This window comes from Nuphar pumila, chromosome 6, assembly GCF_984573655.1.
Source record: "Nuphar pumila chromosome 6, dmNupPumi1.hap1.1, whole genome shotgun sequence".
Taxonomy (NCBI): Eukaryota; Viridiplantae; Streptophyta; class Magnoliopsida; order Nymphaeales; family Nymphaeaceae; genus Nuphar; species Nuphar pumila.
The window spans coordinates 109,460,500-109,482,168 of NC_143254.1; the positions used below are offsets into that span (position 1 = coordinate 109,460,500).

Genomic DNA, 21,669 nt, shown 5'->3' on the forward strand with positions numbered 1-21,669 from the left:
GGTCTTAGTAATGGGCCTGAACGAGCAAAATTCAGATAATATCATGTTTAAATTCACAGCATTCAGCTCTTTACTTCAAGGACCAAAAATTGTAACAATGGGCGCATCAATATGATTTCAAACAGAGGAAAGAACTTGAGTGCATGTATATATAAGCGATTTATAAGGCTATAGATTTTGACTACATGAAGCTCTAATAGAAAATCTGCAAGCACAAGTACCCATATACCATATATTTTGCTGAAAAGATAAAATACCAAAAAAGAGATCGGAACATATAGCACAAGCCATAGATGCAGATTTCAGGAACTAGTCATTCCAAGAAAAACAATGTTCTTATTAATAATGATTCCATGGCATAAAAAGAAAAAAGATGCACTATGAAAAAACATTGACATGCATGTGTAAACACATGCTCTATGGGCCTTAAAATTTTCATTAATCAGGCTCGAATAGTATGACTGCTCAGAAGTGCATAGCTAAACCACCTTCTGGCTTATGTAGCTTAAAATATAAGTCCCAAAAAGAGAGATCATAGCAAAATGGCATGTCCCATGGCCTCGAGTTTTCCATCAAGCAGTCATTCCAAGCCCATGAAATTTGTAATACAAAATCATCCCGGCAAGTATAACCATGAAAACATGTGGGAGTAATTTCTAATGCCCATAATTAGCAAGCAAGATTATGTTATAATATACTTGAAAGACAGAACAATACCAAAACATGGAGCACAAATTGTGGAAGATACTCAGTAGTCATGAATATTTTCATCTTCACATGTTTACCCATGTTGAATGCATGTTACACTAATTGGCAAGCATGTCACTAAAATTTTGCAACAGAATCTCCTGAGAAGGCCTTGTAGCAAATGATCAGTGTTTCCTGCAATGGCATATAAGTTAATAGCCATCTAAGAGAATGAGATCAGAGTCACATTTCCTGCAATGGCATATAAGTTACACAGTTACACTGTTGCAAAATTCCTCTAGCTCAACATATTTTTTGGACCACATCGTTCCCGCAAGAACCAGATTCAAAATTTTCACTTGCTTCACCACCTATTACTTGGTGGCTTAACTTTATAAATCCTCACAATCCAGTTTGACGTTGTGAAGGCTTCGTCAAGATATTCAAGCTTGACATCTTTATTTCCAATTTCCACTCCCCGGGCCCGGTCCCAGCTGCATGGCAATGCAAAGCAACTTGGAAATTTTGTACTAAATTGGAGTATTTTGCTAAAACAGGTCATGAGAATGACATAAGCAATAACAAGATAAGAAATTACCCTGCAGGTCTTCCATACTCTGTACTCACCTCCCCAAACCGATAGTAAGAAAGCTTATACCTGTTCCATAATTCAAATACAGTTGATTAAAGAAAAATAGGCTTACAAGATATGAAGTAGCAAGACTAATTTGACTGCAAACAATACTAGTGGCCTACAAACCTTCTGTAAATGCATATAGAAACAATTAAACCCTATTATCTGCATAGATAAGCATTTACTTGACATGCACATCTCAGAGATTGCACTATAGGAGATCGTACTATTTGTGAGATGATGTTGATAGTAGCACTATTTGACATTAAGCAATAAGTTAATAAACATCTAATTTGAATACCATGAGCATCATGACCTCATATATACACAAAGATGGAAGCCTCTAAAGCACAGAAGCTCATAAACATTTAGAGACAAGTCTAAGAAAAAATTTCTTAACAAAGAAATTTTAACAAAGTGCAAGACAGAATGCACAGAATCCTATCATCACGACTAGAAGCCAGAATGGTAAACATCCAGCAGAACAGATATAGCCAGGCTAGTCAATTTAGACACTTACAAACACCACCTAAGTGGTATGTAGAAATCCATAATACCGTATAAGCCATGAAAGTGGTACCAGATTACCAGATTCATTGTACAAACAAAATTGGCTCCTAATATCATAACAATAGAAGAGCTACATAGGCATCTCTCAAACATGATGTAACAGAAAGAATATTGGAACTGGCGGCATAAAAACCATTGGAAAATCATAACAAACAGAACTTATTTTTAGATGAGTAACAAAACAGAACTTATTGAGGTCCATGAAGTTGGATATAGACAACAAAACTTTTTTCAATGGCAAAAACACATGCACCATGACCATAACACTAATCAGTATCAAATAATTTAATGTTTAGACAGCAATGTCAGACACATCCCAGGTCCAATTTATAGCAAAAAATAAAAATGGACAGAAATAATCGCTAAAAACATAAAGGCAATTGGGTAAATAAATGAGAAAACTATATAAGGAGCTAAGTGTGCCTAAACTTCCAAGATGAGACAATCATCAGTAACAGATGGAGCAACAATCTAACAATTTCAAGCCAAGCTCCATTAAAAAACAAACAAAACATATAATATAACAACTGAAATGCCTAGAAAATGAGGTCCAAAACCACATATATCACCATATGGTATAAGTCAAATTATCACCAACAAAATTCACATGCAAAGAAGCAATAAGCCAAAAGATTAGTGGAAATCTAATTACTGTCAAGATAGGCTACAAAAGAAATCAGAATCTTTCATCAGCTCAACCATACATGAAGCAGGAATTCACAGGGATCACCATCAAAAGAAAATAGCAGGAGAAATTCTCAATTTAACTACATGCATAAAACTAATTTAACTGAAAAGAAACAAACTAGTTGATCTTATTTAAAACACTTGATCTTAATCAAAACACTAAGTTATCACATTGGTGAAGGGCAAATTAAAAAGTAGAAAATGCATTTTAATGTTATGAATTAAAAATATATAATAATGCAAACCATATTTAGTAATTCCATTTTGATAAGCTTAGGAAAAAATCTGAAAGTCACCTTCAATAAGAAAATTTGAAAGCCTAAAAAACCACATTTATAGGAACATAAAATCATCAAAGTAAAGCACAACCCAAATAGGTCCTGCAACAAAAAATACTGATGGGCATCAAGCTTACACAGGAGATAAATGAGAAGAGAATAACCCAAGAACTTGTTTCATGTGAGGATGCTGATGCATAAGCTGCTGCGTCAATGAGAAATTCAAACTACTTCCTGACAGAGTTTTCACTTAACTGCACATACTACATGAAGTGGTTTGCTTAAGTCAACAATGAAAAACTGATGCAACATGAACCATTGAGCATGGTAGAGTAAAAAACACATAACAAACACCTTTATAACTTTTAATATAAAATTCTGAGAGCATATCATAGAACAGACAAGGTCAGCCATATGCCTTCATTTCTTTTCGTAGGCAGACACCTTACAGCAATACTTCATGGTTTGCATGTTTCATCATCACATATTGATCATTGCCCTGTATGTGAGTGCCTTTATCCTATAGATGGTGTCTTAAGAAACTTAATGAAGATCCTATATGAGACGAACAAATTTTACAACAAGCAAATTACGGTAAGCAGCTTCTTCACTCAATGTTCCATTTATAAAATATAAAGAAGAAACCAAAGCTAATTACAAGCATTAGTGGAAGGCTACTTATATATCTAAGCTGCATGCATCTTCAGCTAAGCATGTCCATCAGCATTCAGTAAAAACCAGCAACTATCAAGCCTAATAAACACACACACATTTTAAAAAACGAAAAAGCCAACACTTTACTCATCATTCATGCAATTAAAAAGGATATATATAAAATAGGAAAAGGTCACAGAAGGGATATCGATGACTCCAAAAATTATATGGCAATCAGATATTGAAAAACCAAATCTACTACTATTTGATTAAGTCAGCCAGCAGTTGACATAAAGCAAAGAACCTTACATGAGACAATTCAACATCTTTGGAGCTGCCCCCTTGTCAATCCGATATTCACCATTCACAAGATAATCGGATTCCTTTATGACTGGAAAAACTCCTCCTCCAATTCGTACCATCCACAAAAATCTAATTTTCAATATAATGCAGTCTAGGTTAAAAGTTGCAGCAAGAATACAAAAATTTGTGGCATCTAACAGATAATAAAACAAGTGAACAAGTCAAAATTCATGAAAATCATCAACTGACTTACTTGTTTATATCATCGGAAGAATACCCGGTTACACCTCCAAACACAACAAGCACATAATCTACATCCAGTGATTGCATTATCTCATATGCCTCATCTTCGTATGATGACATCGCACGTCCAACAGTTGCAATGTGTGTATTGTTCCACGTGTTGTTATCTACGATTACAGTTCGATTGCCCATGGCAGTTATCTGGTACCCATAATCCCACCACGACATCACTTTAGCATCTGCTGGAGTATTCTGACGTAGCCAAAAGTAGGCCTCACGATAGTCATCAAAGATAACTCTGCCGCCATGGGCACCCCTGGCAGCCAAGACTATGGAAGGTGAAGAATATGCCTCTGACGTGACCCACGTGCAGTGTATAACATATCTAGACAGTAAGAAAAAAGCAGCCACAAGCAGAGCAATAGCACCATCTCTTTGGAAGGGGAGAGATGGATCAAGTGAAGCCTGTCACAAAAACAAAGTTCAATTTCTAATGTGATAATACATGTAACTTAGAATGAGACAATCATGCAAAACATAGAAGCAAAAAAGGGCAGAATTAGAAGCAACCAAGTTACATGGTTCCATAGAATAAAAAGCGCATATATGCAGCAGGCAAAAGATTTTGGTTCAGAAACGAAGCCTCGAAAGATTGTGAAGCACTTTAAATTGTCAAAAATAAAGTATCAAATAAATGGCAGCTGCAAAAGCCAAATTTGGATCAGGTGAAATCACATTGCACAAAGTGCATGTGCCACTGCACCTGACCACCACCCATCAGCTGTTGGGCCCCACAGCTCAGAGGCTGTGTCAGAAAAATGAATGGTGGCCAGATGCAGCGACACATGCACTTTGTGCAATGTGATTGCACCTGATCCAGCCTCCATCAATTTTTACATAGATAGGATCTAGATTCTAGATAGGATCTAGATTCTAGAGTACAAAAGACTCAAGTTGGAAACAGAACTTTTAAGAATTTCATCAGAGCGTCTGGAAAACATTATGATATAGCAAGTACAAAAAATAGAAAGCATAACTCTTAAAGCAGGCAATTACTGAACAAGCCTACTACATAGATTAGTGAAGCATGCAGCTTAGTCACCAGTCAAATTTCTCTAGTGTTGCCATAGATATGTTGAAAGGATTTAAGCTGTTTTTCATAACTTCAAAATATCAGAAATCTGAATTTTCCCACAAAAGAAATTGTAGAAATATCATTATAAAACTGTAAAAAAAACACATTTCCTTGAGACATCACAAGAAAATCATTAAAATTTTACATATTTGTCAACATTTTCTTTTTCTTCATCTTTTTGCTATTTTCTGAGAAGAACCCATGGTCTTTTCCCCAAGAAATTCCATGCTAATATTATCCCAGTAAAATATTGGTGGCTAACTGGCTATCAGTATAGCAAATTTGAAGGTAAGTAAATATATTATATACAATAAATGTGCACAAGGATTCACCAATCATGAATTAAAATGAATTTTTAGCATATTTGAAATTCAACCTACTTAAAAAGGCAAGTAAAATAAATGACAAAAATCTGTTTAAGAATATAAAATTATGATACTTGCCTTAGTTGAGGCTTTCTGGCTGACTGCTCCCTTGCTGGGACCAGAATGTAGAGACTTGGCTTTTGTCCGGATCAAAGATGTTAAATTTTTTAAAGTAGCAGACACTGCAATAGAACTGATAAGACAGACCGCAGGGGTAGCTACAAGAATCAACCGAACCATCACACCAGCAAAATACATGCTTGTGAGACCATATAAAACAATAAATATGGTGGCATCTGACAAGCGTTTAAAGCAGTAGTAAAGTCCAGCTGGGAACAGAATCAGCAGAATGTGAAAATCAAACATAAAAGATGACCAAGCTGTCGGCTGATGCTCAGACACTGAGGCAATAATAGGAATATGATCCTTTGCATATGTTGGATCGAGTAGGGAATAGAAGCGCCCTGTCCATGGGGAGATATAGCCTGATGCCATGCCAACTCCAAGTGCAAGAACACCCACTGCTACTGCACATGTTACCGTGAATCTCAAAAAGGCTTGAAATAACTTAGCATCATTTATAAGATGCTTGACCCAATCTAGGAAGTAAAATACCTGAATAAGGAAAAAGAAAATACATTCAAATCAGATACAATATCCAGTTTCCATTCATTTCTCCTCTAGACTTTCCTGTGGGCAAAATTGAATGAAAGAAAAAGGCCTATCTAGAGAGATAAAGTTCTTGCGAAAGCATGGATGAATTAAGAAATACAAGGTACATTTATAAAACATAAAATAAATAGATGGCACATGCCAATAAAGCAATGAGTAGTTTATCACTAAATATGACGAAAGCAGCTACTTGAGAAGTGAGATCTGAGTACAAACCCCCTTTCATCCATTCTCAGAATCAGGATCGCATTCTCACTCCCCTTCATATGAGGAATCTCAGATCCACAAACAATCTCATGATCTGAGATCCCACATTTGAGAAGCCTCAGATTTTGACATGAGACCAGCACCACAGCATGCCCATGCCACATCAAATCCTTGGACATGAGATCCGAGGCTCTCAAGTGACCCTTTAGTGTTTCTCAGTTATTGACAACTAGAAATACTCGAAGTGAGTGCACAATCAGTACATTAAATGCAGAAAATATATATTAACATTGTACAACATGGAGGCAGCAGATGATGAAGTGAATTTATTTCGGATGTGTGCATTCACGTGTGAATATTTGAGTGTAGTGCATGATGTGTGTGAACATGTGCATGTTTTTGTCGATCATAGCAATGAATAGAACAAGATATTTGAAAATATTTTGAAAAAACAAATGGTTTGCAGTCCCTGAAAACTGAACAGAAAACATTGTAAAATCAATGAAAGATAATGTCCATGAAACATACTGTATACACAATTTACAGCTCAAACTGGATTACATGAAACAGAAAACTGACATTGTAAGGCCATCAAAATAACAACACATTTATGAAACAAAAAGGACCATATGAATACCTTGAGGACATATTTGTGACTAGACTGCATGAGACAACATGGGGGTGTTTTGGTCATTTCAATCAGTTTGTATGTATATATATATATATAATTTATTTATTTGTTAGATCCCAATGTGAGTCCTAACCAGTTTGCAGTTTCTTTTTCTTTTTCTTTTTCTTTTTTAGGCTTAATCTGAACCCAAAAATGTGTTTGTCATTGCTTTATCTGCCAGAAAACATGCTTTGGATAATTTATAGAAAAAACTTGAATCTTTTAACATAAAGTTCTACTGCAATACAAATGTTTAACCTCTCATTGCTATAAAAATACATGTGAACATGTGAGCTATAGAGAGTAGCTATGCAAGTCAGATTAACCAAACACCTACAACTATGCCTTTTGAAACTGTTTAGGACAGTTAGGAGATAAAATTGGTTAGGACCCTATATATATATATATATATATATATATATATATATATATATATATATATATATATATAGAGAGAGAGAGAGAGAGAGAGAGAGAGAGAGAGGCCCGTAACAGTGGACACACAAAGTGTCCATTGTTAGTGGACGCTTCTCCGCCACTGATCCTGCACGGATCAGTGGCTACACTTTTTTTAACGTGTATAAGTCATTAACAGCGGTCGCAACCGTCGCTAATGACTGAAAATCACCCAAGATGAACAAACGAGCATCGTTTATAAATATTAGTAATGATAGAGTACTCCCGGAGCACCTACTCCCACCTAATAGAAACTAGAAATTTTCAAAATTTGAGTGTTTTTTCGTTGACCCTATAGATATGATCTACAAACATTATTTAGTGGAAAACAAATTTTAGATCATGTCATTATGGCACACATGTAGGTTTTTAAGATCTTAAAAAATCAATGGCTCACAATGTACCAAAATTTCATGTCTTAAAAAAACTTATTTTGATGTCCAAAAAAACATGATCCAAAACATGATTCCTATCAAATAAACTGTGTTAAGTACATCTATAAGGTCTGATTGAGAAGATGCAACCTCCAACTATGATTTCTAGTAGGTGGGAGTAGGTGCTCTAGGAGAACCGTAGCATTATTTAGTATCTCTTATTTTCCTCGGAGACTTCAAAGAAAACTGGAAAACAAATATTCTGAAATCTTTCAAAAACAGGTCCAACCCGTTCAGCTCCGCTAAATAATTGCTCATTATCATTGAAGTACAAGTGGAACATAGAAGTGTCCATAAAAGTGGAAGAAAAAGACCAATACAAAATTTAAACTTCCAAGATATGCTATTTTAGCACCAGCAATGATAACATTAAACAAACAATTAATCACAAAAAACTCAAGATAACACGAAACCCAACAGTGAGGTAAAGCAATAAAGCAGCAATGCCGGTTTACCTGCATCAAGAAGAAAACGCCCATCGCAGCCATATGCTCCCCTGACTGAACATGTTGAAACCCGACGAACCGAATCTGCATTGCAAGCAGCATCCCCAGAATATACATACAATTGTACGCAATGTACAACCTCATCGAATACCTCCCGGTGACAAGAATCACAAGAACGTAAAGAGGGATCAAATTGATTATGAAGATGTACCCTCCCCAAGCAGAAACCATGTAGAAATAGGCGAATGCCGCTGCCAAAGACCACGCCAATGACCCTGTATTCACTGCCTTCACAAACAGGAAGAACGTCAGCAGAAGGGCGAAGATTGCCACGCCCTCGTTATCGTATGAACCTGCAACCGATCTAGAGATGTAACCAGGGCAAATTGCGATGAGTGCTGCTGCCACAAGCCCAGCCCCCGAGTCCCATAGCTCCTTCCCCAAGAAGTAGGCGACCAAAGTGGTGTTCGAAGCGAAGAATGGCGCAGTCAGCACGCAGACTTCGCGGATATGAACCGCGAAGCTAAGGAACCGCAGCAGTCGGTAGATCGAGGCAGCGGTGACCATGAGGCCGGGGTAGAGGGTTCCACCGATGATCCGTCCGAGAGGGTACCAGCTCTCCGAATCGAACCAGTTCCAGAACTCGTAGAAACCGTTCTCGGTGAGGAAGACGGTGGTTCTGTAATTGAAATAGGGATCGAACTCGTGGATCATGCTCTCGTAGCGGAGGACGCTGAAGAGACGGACGACGAACGCGAGGACGTAAACCGACAAGAGGATCGCGAAGCGCGCGAGAAGCTCTTGCTGCTTGGTCTTGAGCTTCAAGTTCCTCATCGAGAATTTGAAGAAATCTGATTTCAGAATCGAAGAAGACGCGGTTTCCGCCATGGTAGGAATCCAATTTCCCGGAACCTCTAGGATCTTCCCAGTTCCGTATAAACCCTAGTTCGCGAAATTAGGGTTTGAAATCATGAAGTTACACCATTGTTTCAGCGATCACATGGAGAAAAGAACAATGTTTCCTTTGCTAAACCGGGGAAGAGATAGAAAGCCTGGTTTCTGGAATTAGGGTTTATCGAAACGATAGATTTTGCAAAATTAGGGTTTTGCGAGACTAGGGTTTTGGGGAAGGAGAAGGGCGAGAGCTCGAATCTTGATAACGGTCAATCTCGGGAGATCGACGGCGATCGGACGTCCTTCCCTTTTACGTTTCCCTACGGGGAAGGGAAGAGATGAACGGTGAAGAAGGGGTTTAGTGAGGGTTTTGGAGGTATCTTAAGGGTAGTTTTGGCATTTTTGTAATGTTGGGGCTTGAACCGGATAAAATGACTAATCCGTTTACCATAGACTCGGAAATCAATTCCTTTAGTCCCGAGTCTTATTCGAACCGGAATGGTATCTGGGTTAGGGTATGAATGGATCGGACTCGGTCGGGAACTCCGATTCGGATCCGATGCATTTTCTCTAATATGGGTCTTAAATGAGATCCGAAATGCGCAATACCATATTCAACTAATCAGATGTCGGTTAAACGGATTCAAATTCAAATGGTGAAAAGCTCGTATCAAATCTGTTTTTTTTTTTTTGCATGTAAACGGATTTATATCCATCGGATATTTGTCGGATTCTGTAGCAAAAAATCAAAACCATATCCACATACAATGTTAATCGGATATAGTTTTGGCTAAACAAATGCAGCTAAATGGAATTGAATTTAGTCAGATGTCAGATAAAATCCGATTCATTGACATCCCTAATTTAGATCAAATTCGGACTCATCTGTTTGGATCCTTGTGGATTCTGATAGGATTTGGACTAGACTTGTTTGTTGGATCTAAATTTGGATGCACATCAAATCTATTTATATTTATATATGTAAAAATGCTTGTTTTTAAACTATTTTTACATGATCAAGTATTGCCCAGTTATAATTGGATCTGGATTTAACTCAACTCCATCCGATCTTATTCAGATCCAGATCAGGTTGAAATCGTTGGTTATTATTCTGTTCAGATTTGGATCTACCATGACCCAACACATATCTGATTTGTTTACAACACTAGTTGTGAGTAGGGGGCATAAACGGGTCAGATTCAGTTCAAATGTATCTTACATAATGTGGCCTAATGGGTTCTGATGGAAAAAACTACTAAACCTGGTTTTGATTAGCGTGTATAACTAATTAGATATGCCTTTTGCGATTAATCAGATTCGGATTTGGATTTTATACATCTAAATCCAATTCAGTCGTTAATGTTTCATTGTTGAATATGAAAATCTGAATAAATGGATTTTGATTTAGTCAGATATCCAACCAAAATCCGTCTTGACAACTACAACTAGGACATCGGGCCAAAGATGAAATATCACACAAATGAGGACCGTATCCACTATTCCCCAGGTGGGTCCTGTACAAGGATGTAGGCCCCATCACAGCTCATCCCAAAGAGCTCTACGGGAAGTGAGTGTTAAGTAGAGTGAGATTCGTTTTGGAAGGAATTGTGGAAGCGTGTGAGAAGCGAAAAAGAAAACATGAAAGAAAAATATTGAAAAGCAAGAGAAAAGTTAAAAAATAATAACAATATGAAAAACGCCAAAGAAAATGAAAGAGAGGGAAAATGTGAGAGAGAAGCGATTTGAAAAGCGAGTGGGAATCACACTTCTCACAAATGAGATGCGAGTTTTCCCTTTTGGGGGAAGCGCGGTGCTTTACGCTTTGGAAGCACACTTCTTTCTTTAGGGAGGGGATTTTGGCAACCATGGTTTGGAGGATTTGAAAATTCCTCCAGATTATTTTAAAACTTTTTAAGGTCCATGACATGAAATCTAAGCCTAGTGACTAATGGATCGATAGTTTAGATCCTAAGCTTCTTTTTTTTTTTTCGACAGAGAAATCTGAGGTTAGGCAGACCCCTACTAGTTATACAACCATACCATTTAGGGTTCCAACTTGCAACGTCCCGACACAAGGTGAATAGAGGTCATCCACCATTGATACAAATTATAGTCCATATTTGCAGCGGTGTGAAAGTGGAATCCACTCAACTTGTGGTGTCTATGGAATGTAAGCGCGGAAAGCCCACGCGATGCAATGAAAGATAAGAAAGCAATCAAGCACACAAAGACACCAATTTCCGAGAAAAGCACAAGACAAATTTTATTATGTCAAGTATAAGAAAATGATAGAGCTCTTAAAAACAAAAAAGCCTAAGCCTGCACCTCTTTTTTTCTCCCTTATTGCAATCTAAACAAACAGGCATTCACAACTTGTGCATAGAACCCTAGTTAATATGTGCAAGAGACTCAATATACACAAAACATCAATCTCTCTAACCCTAGTTAATATGTGCCTCAGCCCAAGCCTTGGCGACTCACTGAGGGCTAAGGTATGCGTCATGGGTTTACACCATCAGAACAACTATCATATGTACGGCAGACTTAGCCAGTATGACTAGGGCTCTGATTGGGATGGTGGTTTCTCCGTCAGGCAAGGGAAAAAAACCTGGTGACGCTACCAATGTTATTTTCACCCTACCGGAAAACATCAGGACATCTTCATGAAGTGAAAAATCAGAGAAGATTTGTAATATTTTAAAATATCATGATTTTATTGCAATATATTAATATGTTTTTAATAGAGATGGCAGTGGACCGCAGGGGGGCGGGGACAAGGTCTCCACTCTCGCCCGGACTCAAAATCCTGCCCTCCATCCCTGCATGGGTTTTGATTTTAACCTCCATCCCTATTTCATGTCCTCCATTCCCAATCCAAACGGGGTGAGGTGGGGCAGGGCCCATTTCCCTTTGGTCCACTACCATCCCTAAAGAAGGATTGGAAATGAGGTGGGTGGGTGGGTGGGTGGGGGGGGGGGGGGGGGGAGCATAAATCCATCCCCGGTCCAAACGATGCCCATTTCCCCTTGGACCACTGCCATATCCAGTGTTGTGAGAGGCGTGCGCCTCACAGGCGAGGCGCACACTCAATACCTGAAGCGTTCTGGAATTGCTTTGAATACATAATTATCTAAAATAGTTTCAAATGTAACACTGTTTGGATTGCCCTCGCTATGATTTCAGCTAAATGTTTGATGAAAGTTTCAATAGCATTAATAGCTCCCGATTAATTGCATGGTGGTAAACCACTAAAAAACATATACCTGTATATAAGAGATGTGTGCAAAAGTGCATTGCTGAAAAACTATAGTTTCATGATAGTTCTATTGCATGTATGCATTTGATATGTCCAAGAAAAAAATATTTATATGCATCACTAAGATTTTTTTTTTTTTGTTTAGGCCGTTTATGATGGAAACAAATTCAAGGTTATAATTTAAAAAATTGGGAGCTATTTATTTTTCAAGTCCTTCAAAAACCTTATATTTACTAAATCAACCATCAAACAAACTCATATATGCATATTTATATTAAAAAACCATTTACCAGTGCTATTTTATTAATATTATATATTTTATTATTTTGATCATGAAGCTTACGCTTCAACGCCTCGAGGCGTACTTCATAACATGCTCGCTTCGCCTCACCGCATTTAACAGCCTTGGCCATATCTACTTTTTAATCCTTATGTTCTTCAAAATTCTTCATAAATGAGATATTTTTTAATGTATCATGAACTGCATGAAAGTCCCGATAACCATCTTTGTAGCATTGATGTTGACCCATCACAAGAGTAAAGCCCTTCAAGATGAGAAACTTTATTTTCCTTGCCGGCTTCAGATACAATAGCTACATTAAAAATAGTTGGATAATTTTATTCTAAGAATATATTTTCCAAAAAAAAGAACAATTTTTGGAAAATAAAATAACCAACATATAGAAAACACGCCGTTGCCGGGGATCGAACCCGGGTCACCCGCGTGACAGGCGGGAATACTCACCACTATACTACAACGACTTGGTTGAAATTATCTTCTTTTTTAATTTACTTACACATTTATTTCATTCCTTTACTTAAACATTTATTTCATTCCTTGAATTCTTTTATTAATTTATGCTTTGACAATTAACACGTCCCTCTGGCATTCGTGCATGGTTCAAAGAGAGACCACTAGACCCGTGTCCAGGCACGCTTGAATTGATCCATTCTAGCTTTTACATCAAGTTTGTAACTTAGTCGCGTCATTTTTGGCCGTGCTTGGGGACATGGCCGATGATACACTCATGACATATTACGGAAAATATTTTATTATTTTTAATAGTTTTAGTAATATTAATTTTCAATCATAAATAATATATGTTTGTATATTAAAATATCAAACAACATTTTTAATTAATTAAAATAATGAAAAATTGCGTGTCCTCGTCTCTTATTTTTCAAGAAGCTTGTAAACTCATGTCTAATATGGTTCATGTCCGTGCCTTTTGTGACATATATAGATAATAATAGCACGCCCGTGCATGGACCATTTATAAAGAATTGTTGAGGATTCGGTTGCATCATCCTTCTTGAACAATGGGAAACAAAATGAAATATGCCAAACAATCATGGTAGATGCACATTGTGACTTTTTTTTTTTACTAAATATAGATTTCATAAGGATGGGTGAATAGGCTTTTATATGGTGTGAAAAATCAATGGTTTAAAATTTTCATAAAATTTAAATGCTCAAAAAATCATTTTCTAAATTAAAAAACATGATCCAGGTGTCTAATCCCTAGCAACTTGACCATGTTCAACACATTTACTGTCATAATTGTAAAAAAAAGAAGACAAAAAAACTATTAAAACCCATTTTATAAATTTCATTTTGCATGTTTGTATTATTAGTTCATCCTTGGATTTGACCGAGGCAAGGAAGAGAAATGAGTAGGCACGTGATCAGCAATTCAAAAAATTTGATGAACAATAACAAATGGGCCAAGTACATCACTAGCTTATGGATTCCATGGCTATTCCTACAATAACTTTTGAAAAGGATATCAAACACTGTTTGGAAAATGGTAGTCTAAAGGAATTTATGCATAAACCGCCATCCTAGCTATCAATTCCCAAAGGTGACAGTTTTAAAACTTAGAAGATCGTTAACCAATATGTCAAAACAAGGTGAAGAACACAAATCAATCTTATACACGATTCAATCCATTTGTGGGGATCATTACCCCGGGGTATATTCCAATTAGAATGATGCAGGAGCATGAACTAAGCGGGTGCAGGATCCACTTGTGGATCCAATTTTATTTTATTTTAGTTTGTTTTTATTAGTTGCTTATAAATATTTGCTATGTGGATTTGTTGATGAATAAATTTGGAGTATTTTCTTTCAATTTAATTGCTTATTTTCCATTAAGTTTGAGTTTTCATAGTTTAGTTACTTAGTAATTGGTAGAAGTAGAGTTTCTCCTAACCTCAAATTTGAGCTTACATCAAAGAATCATTCAACCATAATTATCATTAGGTTAAGTTTTCTATGAGTAGAAAGAGAATATATCTCTTGGCCCAACACAGGCCTGCTCACACAGTTCGGTCCATGTATGATTGTTTGTTCTCGTTTGGTTATTCCATTAATGATTCTCCATATGGGCAGTCATGTTAAAAGTAACGTGAGCATCTTCCATGTGGGTAGGGGTGTCAACGGGTCGGGTTTGGTTCAGACCCAGGTGAAACTAGACCTGGACTTTGGGTATGGTATCAGGTCTGGACCTGGTTCTACTATAAGAGAAACTATACCCAGATCTGATGAGAACAACATGAACCAAACTCGGAACATACCCAGTAAAATGATATTTTATATCATTTTTACATTACAAAATTTCATATTAGCCTCACAAGCTCAACAAGTTTATTATACTTCATATTCGAATACAAGAAAGACAGATAGAAATTAATGATGGCCAGTTTGCAAGATGAAGTCTAAACTATACCCCGAGTATGATCAGTTACAGGAAAACAAGATTGCTGAAGAGAGTGATTACTATCAATCAGATAATAAGTATGACTTCTCTTATGGTCACGATGTCACACATGATCTGCATGTCACATCTCCATTGTCCGATGACACACGTATGGAAGAATGTGATCCAAATGATATACCAAGTGGATGAGCACCCAATGGAGAAGAAGACAAAGATGACGAAGAGGAGGAGGAGGAAGAAGAAGAATATGAAAGTCAAACAAATGATGAGAAAGCATACTCGAGCTAGTGAAATACATCTTGTAATAGATACCACATCACTTTCTCATATGCGCTTATGTTTGTATTTCGGAGACCATGCTATTCATGGTTGTAGTTAGCGGAATATTGGAGTTGAATGTATTGTAATGCTTGATGTGTCTCTATGCATGAAGTTATTTTCGATTTAATTATGTATCCATGAAGATATAGAGTTGTGTAGCTGATCCAAATAAAAGTTTTATTTGTTAGAATATAGTTCATGGAGGTCACAGTGGTCGAGCACCCAGTGATAGCTAGTCTCAGTCTTCATCTTCACGGGCTTCTTCGATAGGTATATCATTTAACTAATTGTATACTTGATTAGTTTAAATGTTCATTGTATGAATTTCTAACTCACTTTTTTATAGATAATGTTTTGTCTGCACATGACCCACCTACACCAGCTATTCATACACGTCACGAGACAACACCAGATGCAGGGTCTTCTTAGTCTGACACACGATGACTCATTCAAATAATGTATATCGATAGTCGACCGTAAGTATTTTATTTTCACTTATCCAATACTTATCTTATAAATGGTGTATATCGATAGTCGATTGTTAATGTGTACTAATTCATATGCAGCGTGAGGTTCGAGCCACAAGTAATACGAGAAATTAGGCAGTCACTAGTTCAACATCTTTCAGGATCGACCGCTCAATGAAAAGAGTACCCAAATGAGGTGTTTGACAGATTGTGATCCTCATTCATGGTATACAATCATTTATCATAGCTAATATGTTTTGTATTTAATTTTTTTATTATAGTCATGTATACTAACTTTTTGAAATTATTTATAGGCTTTGAATCGCTTCGCAACTGCAAATGAGGAGCAAGATGCAAGGCGGGTGTGGCAGAATGTGACTGTCAGTCGATTTGCAGACATGCTGCACAATATGAAGACTGCAACAATAAAAGCATCTGGTGGGATAGATGTTCCACTGCAGTGGAAGGGCCATGACCCTCCTACTATCAAGTTAGATTATTGGGATATAATGTGCGACAAGTGGGCGGGCCATGAATTTTAAAACCGCTCAGCAAAGCCTGCACAAAACTGAGTGAAGATGTCTGATGTCCATATACACACAGGTGGATCTAGGACTTTTGAGAGCCACCAGAAGAAAATGGTAACTCATCAATATATATTATCAAATTTATAAGTATTGTTGTATACTTTTTAATTAATTTTTTTTATCATGTAACCTCGCAAGAAGAAAAAAAAAAAGGCATTGTGCCTCACAAGGATGTATTTGTTGAAACACATAAACGTAAGAGCACGGGAGAGTTCGTATCAGAGAAGGTGAGAGTGACAACAATATGTATTTATTGTATTAATAAACATTGTAATAGACAAGTTACCATGAACATTATAATTCTTAATTATTAATCTATACTGTAATCATTACTTTGTAGGAGTCATATGTGCAACAGATGGTAGAGCGATATGACGATGACTCCAATCAGCATCCGCCTTTTGATCCTGGAGCATGAGTAACTACAACCGGTGAACCAAAAAAGACTCGTGTGTTCGGGTTTAAGAGTAATATAAACACCACACAAGTCGTTGCCTCCTCTAGCCAGGGCTCTCAAAGTTCTTCCGCCAGCATCAACTCCCAATGTTCGATTGACCCTGCTAATTCTTGGGATGGTGTCTGCCAGCTTGTTAAGGATACAGTGTGTGAATATTTATATGAAGCCATTTTCTATGTTATATGTAATGAGTTGTGCAACTTTTTCTGGGACAGGGAAACTTCGTCTGCAGGTGCCTGTCAGGTATGAAAGTTGCATGTCATTAGATTTCAAGCTAGTATATGCATGATTTCATCACATATGAACATGATTTCATCATTATGAAAGTTTTTTCACTGCCTTATAACACATATATGCATGATTGAATCACTCTGAAAGTTTTTTGACAACCTTAAAACACATATTAGCATAATTTCATCATTATAAAAGTTTTTTGACTGTCTTAAAACACATATATGCATGCTTGAATCATTATGAAAGTTTTTTGACAATCTTAGAACACACATATGCATGAATTCATCACTATGAAAGTTTTTTGACAACCTAGGAACACATATATTCATGATTTCATCACTATGAAATTTTTTGACTGCCTTATAACATATATATGTATGATTGAATCACTATGAGAGTTTTTTTGACAACCTTAGAACACATATAAGCATGAATTCATCACTATAAAAGTTTTTTGACTACCTTATAACACATATATGCATGATTGAATCACTATAAAAGTTTTTTGACAACCTTAGAACACATATAAGCATGATTTCATTATTATGAAAGTTTTTTTATTGCCTTATAACACATATATGCATGATTGAATCACTATAAAAGTTTTTTGACAACCTTAGAACACATATATGCATGATTGAATCACAATGAAAGTTTTGTGACAACCTTGAAACATATATATAAGCATAATTTCATCACTATGAAATTGTTTGACTGCCTTATAACACATATATGCATGATTGAATCACTATGAAAGTTTTTTGACAACATTAGAGCACATATAAACATGATTTCATCACTATGAAAGTTTTTTTACTATTTTATAACACATATATGCATGATTGAATCACTATGAAAGTTTTTTGACAACCTTAGAACACATATATGCATGGTTGAATCACTATGAGAGTTTTTTGGCAACATTAGAACACATATAATCATGATTTCATCACTATGAAAGTTTTTTGACTGCCTTATAACACATATATGCATGATTGAATCACTATGAAAGTTTTTTGACAACATTAGAACACATAAAAGCATGATTTCATCACTCTGAAAGTTTTTTGATTGCCTTATAACACATATATGCATGATTGAATCACTATGAAAGTTTTTTGACAACCTTAGAACACATATATAAGCATGATTTCATCACTATAAAATTATTTGACTGTCTTATAACACATATATGCGTGATTGAATCACTATAAAAGTTTTTTCACAACCTTAGAACACATATTTGCATAATTGAATCACTATGATTTTTTTACTGCCTTATAACACATATATGCATGATTGTGATACAAAACACATTTATTTGACAACCTTATAAACCATATATGCATGCTTGAATCACTATGACATTTTTTTGACAACCTTAGAACACATATTTGCATGATTGAATCACTATGATTTTTTTTTGTCAGCCTTAGAACACATCTGAATTTTGTTAACGTCCTTCACTTTATTGCTAGCTAGTCTATATGTAATTCATTCATGTTACTTTGATTGCCTTAGATTAGGTGCATTACATATAAATTATTTTATTATATTTTGTTTATCAATACTATTTTTTCGGTTCTCTTTTAAGATGATGAAGATAATCAGCGTAGAGGAGTTGATGGAGGCATGGATGAAGGGATAAATCGAGACAATGAAGAGGATGATGCTCAAAATCTTGGTGATGATTAGATTCATGTGTTGAATTCATTGCATCTTCTTGTTGTTTCAAGTGAAACTCTTTGTATATGTTCACTTGTAAATAATTAGAACTTGGCGAGGATTATAGTGGATCGATAAATTTTTTCACCTTGTATCTTGTGTTAAATTTGTTTCACCTGCTTTGTATATGTTTTTTTTAGGTGTACTTTATTTTTTATAGACATGATATATAAATTATATAACGAGAATTTTTTTCTCGATATTTATATTTCAAACAAATATTTTTTATTTTTTATGACAGATTAACGACAGATAATATCCGTCGCTAATTAATATTGAGCTTCAACTTAGCAATGGATTAGGGACAGATATTTATCCATCGCAAAACTGAATCGGTTGATGTTTTGCGATGGATTATAATCCATCACAATTCTGTCACTACAATAGCGACAAATGTGTATCTATCGCAAAACCAAATCTCTACAGATTAACGACAGCCTCGCGATGAATCATGACATTCACTAATCTGTCATAAATTAGCGATGAAAGTAGCGATATATATATGTTCTGACGCTAATTAACGACTAGAAAATTATGATAAAAGTTATCTGTCGCTAAATTGTTCAACGATGGATTTGCGATGAATTAGTGATGGATTATGACTGTCGCTAATACACAAATTTCTTGTAGTATGTGGCATAAAAGCTAGGGGTATTTTCATAATTTTTTACAAAGATGAAACTCTAAATGATAATACAAGATTTTTGTCTATTTTATATCAAAATTTGCGAGAAGGCTAAGGTTATTCCTTAGAATTAGAATTTAAGTGTTCCAGGTAAGTGAACATTTACAAATTCTTCCTTAGTTAAATAAAATACATGTTTGTTATTTAGGCATCTTGCAATGTAATTCCATATGTTATAAGTATGCTAATGTTATCCTGTTTTGAATAGAATAATTGAGTAGTGTGCTTAGGAATCCATAATTTTGATGTTTAGTATGATGCTTAAAAATGTTGACACATATTACATGTTCTTTGACTTGTGAATGTTCTTTGACTTGTGACGTGATTTCAATTATGAATGTATCTTGCATGGAGAAAATCATGACATGGATACATGTAACATGTTGCTAAGTATGGATGTTTGAGAGTAGAGTTCTAGAGTTTCAAGATAAAAATTGTCCTGAGAATGTCACACTTATGCCTTAGGAGGTGCATTGTAAGTGTCGTGACATAATGAGCTAGCTCTGTTGGGTTATTATCGTTAGATATATGACATGTATTGACATGTTAAAAGTAGTTAGTGAACATGCATTGGTTATTGTATAATGCACTAATGCCAATAAATGAAAGTTGGAAGAATAATGTGTATATGATAACAATAGAGGGGATGATAAAGAACTCTACTAGGAGAGACATGGTTTAGGGCATTATTTGAGGTGTGTGTACCTCATTCGTACCTTAAGATTTGCTAAAAAAATCTTAAGTAACCCTTAAAGGTTAAAAACAATGCTTAATAGACACATGTAGGATGTAACATGAACCACAAACTTTGAGGGCAAGTATACATCCTCGTGCACCTTGGGGTAGGTATAGCTTCTAGTGCACCTTGGGGGCTAGTATAGATTCTTGAGCTCTTCGGCTAGTTATCGATGAACATTTTGTAGCTCCTGACTTGCAACCAGTAAAGAAGCTGCAACGATTGTGAGTCCATAGTCTGGGCTGATTTAAACTATGTTATTGTGAGTGCATATGTCTGGCCATCACCGTAGACTCTAAGTTGTCTACATGGATTGCTACACCCAAGGCAGTTACTTTCAAAATATCCAATTAGAGTAGAATATGAATGTCTACTTTGAGAATGAGGATAGAGAAATAGTAAAGGGGGATAAAATCCATAAATACCATGTATGTTTAGTTAGTAAACTAAACTAAGATTAAGAGATTAGAATTCACTACAGTTGTAACAGTTGTGTCCAATTTGTAAATATAAACTTACTACGTTGTAGACTCACCCCTTCTCTTAATTACAACTGTAGGAGGTATTGCTGCCAATCGAAGGACGTTATCTTGGACTCAGACTCAGCTACTATCAGTTATCATAGTACTTAAAGTAATTTTCATCTTTGCATTTTCTTATCATTCAGAATGTGTAATTTAAATACTGTTATTTAAGATGATAATCATTGTGAATGATGAATGTATGGACCTTATAATCATTATGAAAGAAAAAAATATGGCATGATTTTTTAGGTTATTTTGGTAATTTCTCTTTGAGAACTAACATCCACAAACTTGGGTTCGAGAGGCCCCAATTTGGGTTGTTACAATTTCTTTGTTCTTTGGGTTGTTTAGACAAAGAGGTTTTTCAATTTCAAACACTTAAATCGGGATCAAAATACCAAATTCATGAATGATGTCATTGGTGATCACCCATGTTTTAAATTCTGTTGATTTCTTCTAAATTTCGTACATGGCTGCTCCATATATTCTCAATTGGAATTGTATGCTTCTGAATCAATATGTTCTTGTGTTTTATGATCCATTCCTCTGCTTTCCTATTCCTTTAAAGTCCATCCTTGATTTACTTTCTTGCCCATGACAGAACTTGGCATTCTTGGGGTGT

General features: G+C 35.8%; 1 protein-coding gene and 1 non-coding gene across 2 annotated transcripts; both read right to left on the reverse strand.

Annotated features, from left to right (window-relative positions):
• Positions 1–735: 735 nt before the first annotated feature.
• Positions 736–9,654, reverse strand: LOC149835652 (dolichyl-diphosphooligosaccharide--protein glycosyltransferase subunit STT3B-like). The gene is made up of 6 exons (XM_090008670.1): positions 8,451–9,654; positions 5,635–6,171; positions 4,067–4,521; positions 3,820–3,942; positions 1,286–1,345; positions 736–1,181 (listed from the first exon to the last, which is right to left on the reverse strand). The coding sequence occupies exons 1-6, from the start codon at positions 9,327–9,329 to the stop codon at positions 1,052–1,054; spliced, it is 2,184 nt and encodes a 727-aa protein (XP_089864796.1). The 5' UTR covers positions 9,330–9,654; the 3' UTR covers positions 736–1,051.
• A 3,627-nt stretch (positions 9,655–13,281) lies between these two features.
• Positions 13,282–13,353, reverse strand: TRNAD-GUC (transfer RNA aspartic acid (anticodon GUC)). The gene has a single exon. It is a non-coding gene; the product is annotated as a tRNA-Asp (tRNA).
• Between the last annotated feature and the right edge of the window lie 8,316 nt (positions 13,354–21,669).

Excerpts from the sequence above, each read along its gene's own strand:
- LOC149835652 (XM_090008670.1), bottom strand. The coding sequence starts at position 9,329 with ATGGCGGAAACCGCGTCTTCTTCGATTCTGAAATCAGATTTCTTCAAA. Across the intron at positions 4,522-5,634 it reads GCCAGAAAGCCTCAACTAAG|GCTTCACTTGATCCATCTCT; the intron begins GCAAGTATCATA and ends TTTTTGTGACAG. Across the intron at positions 1,182-1,285 it reads GAGTATGGAAGACCTGCAGG|CTGGGACCGGGCCCGGGGAG; the intron begins GTAATTTCTTAT and ends ATTGCCATGCAG.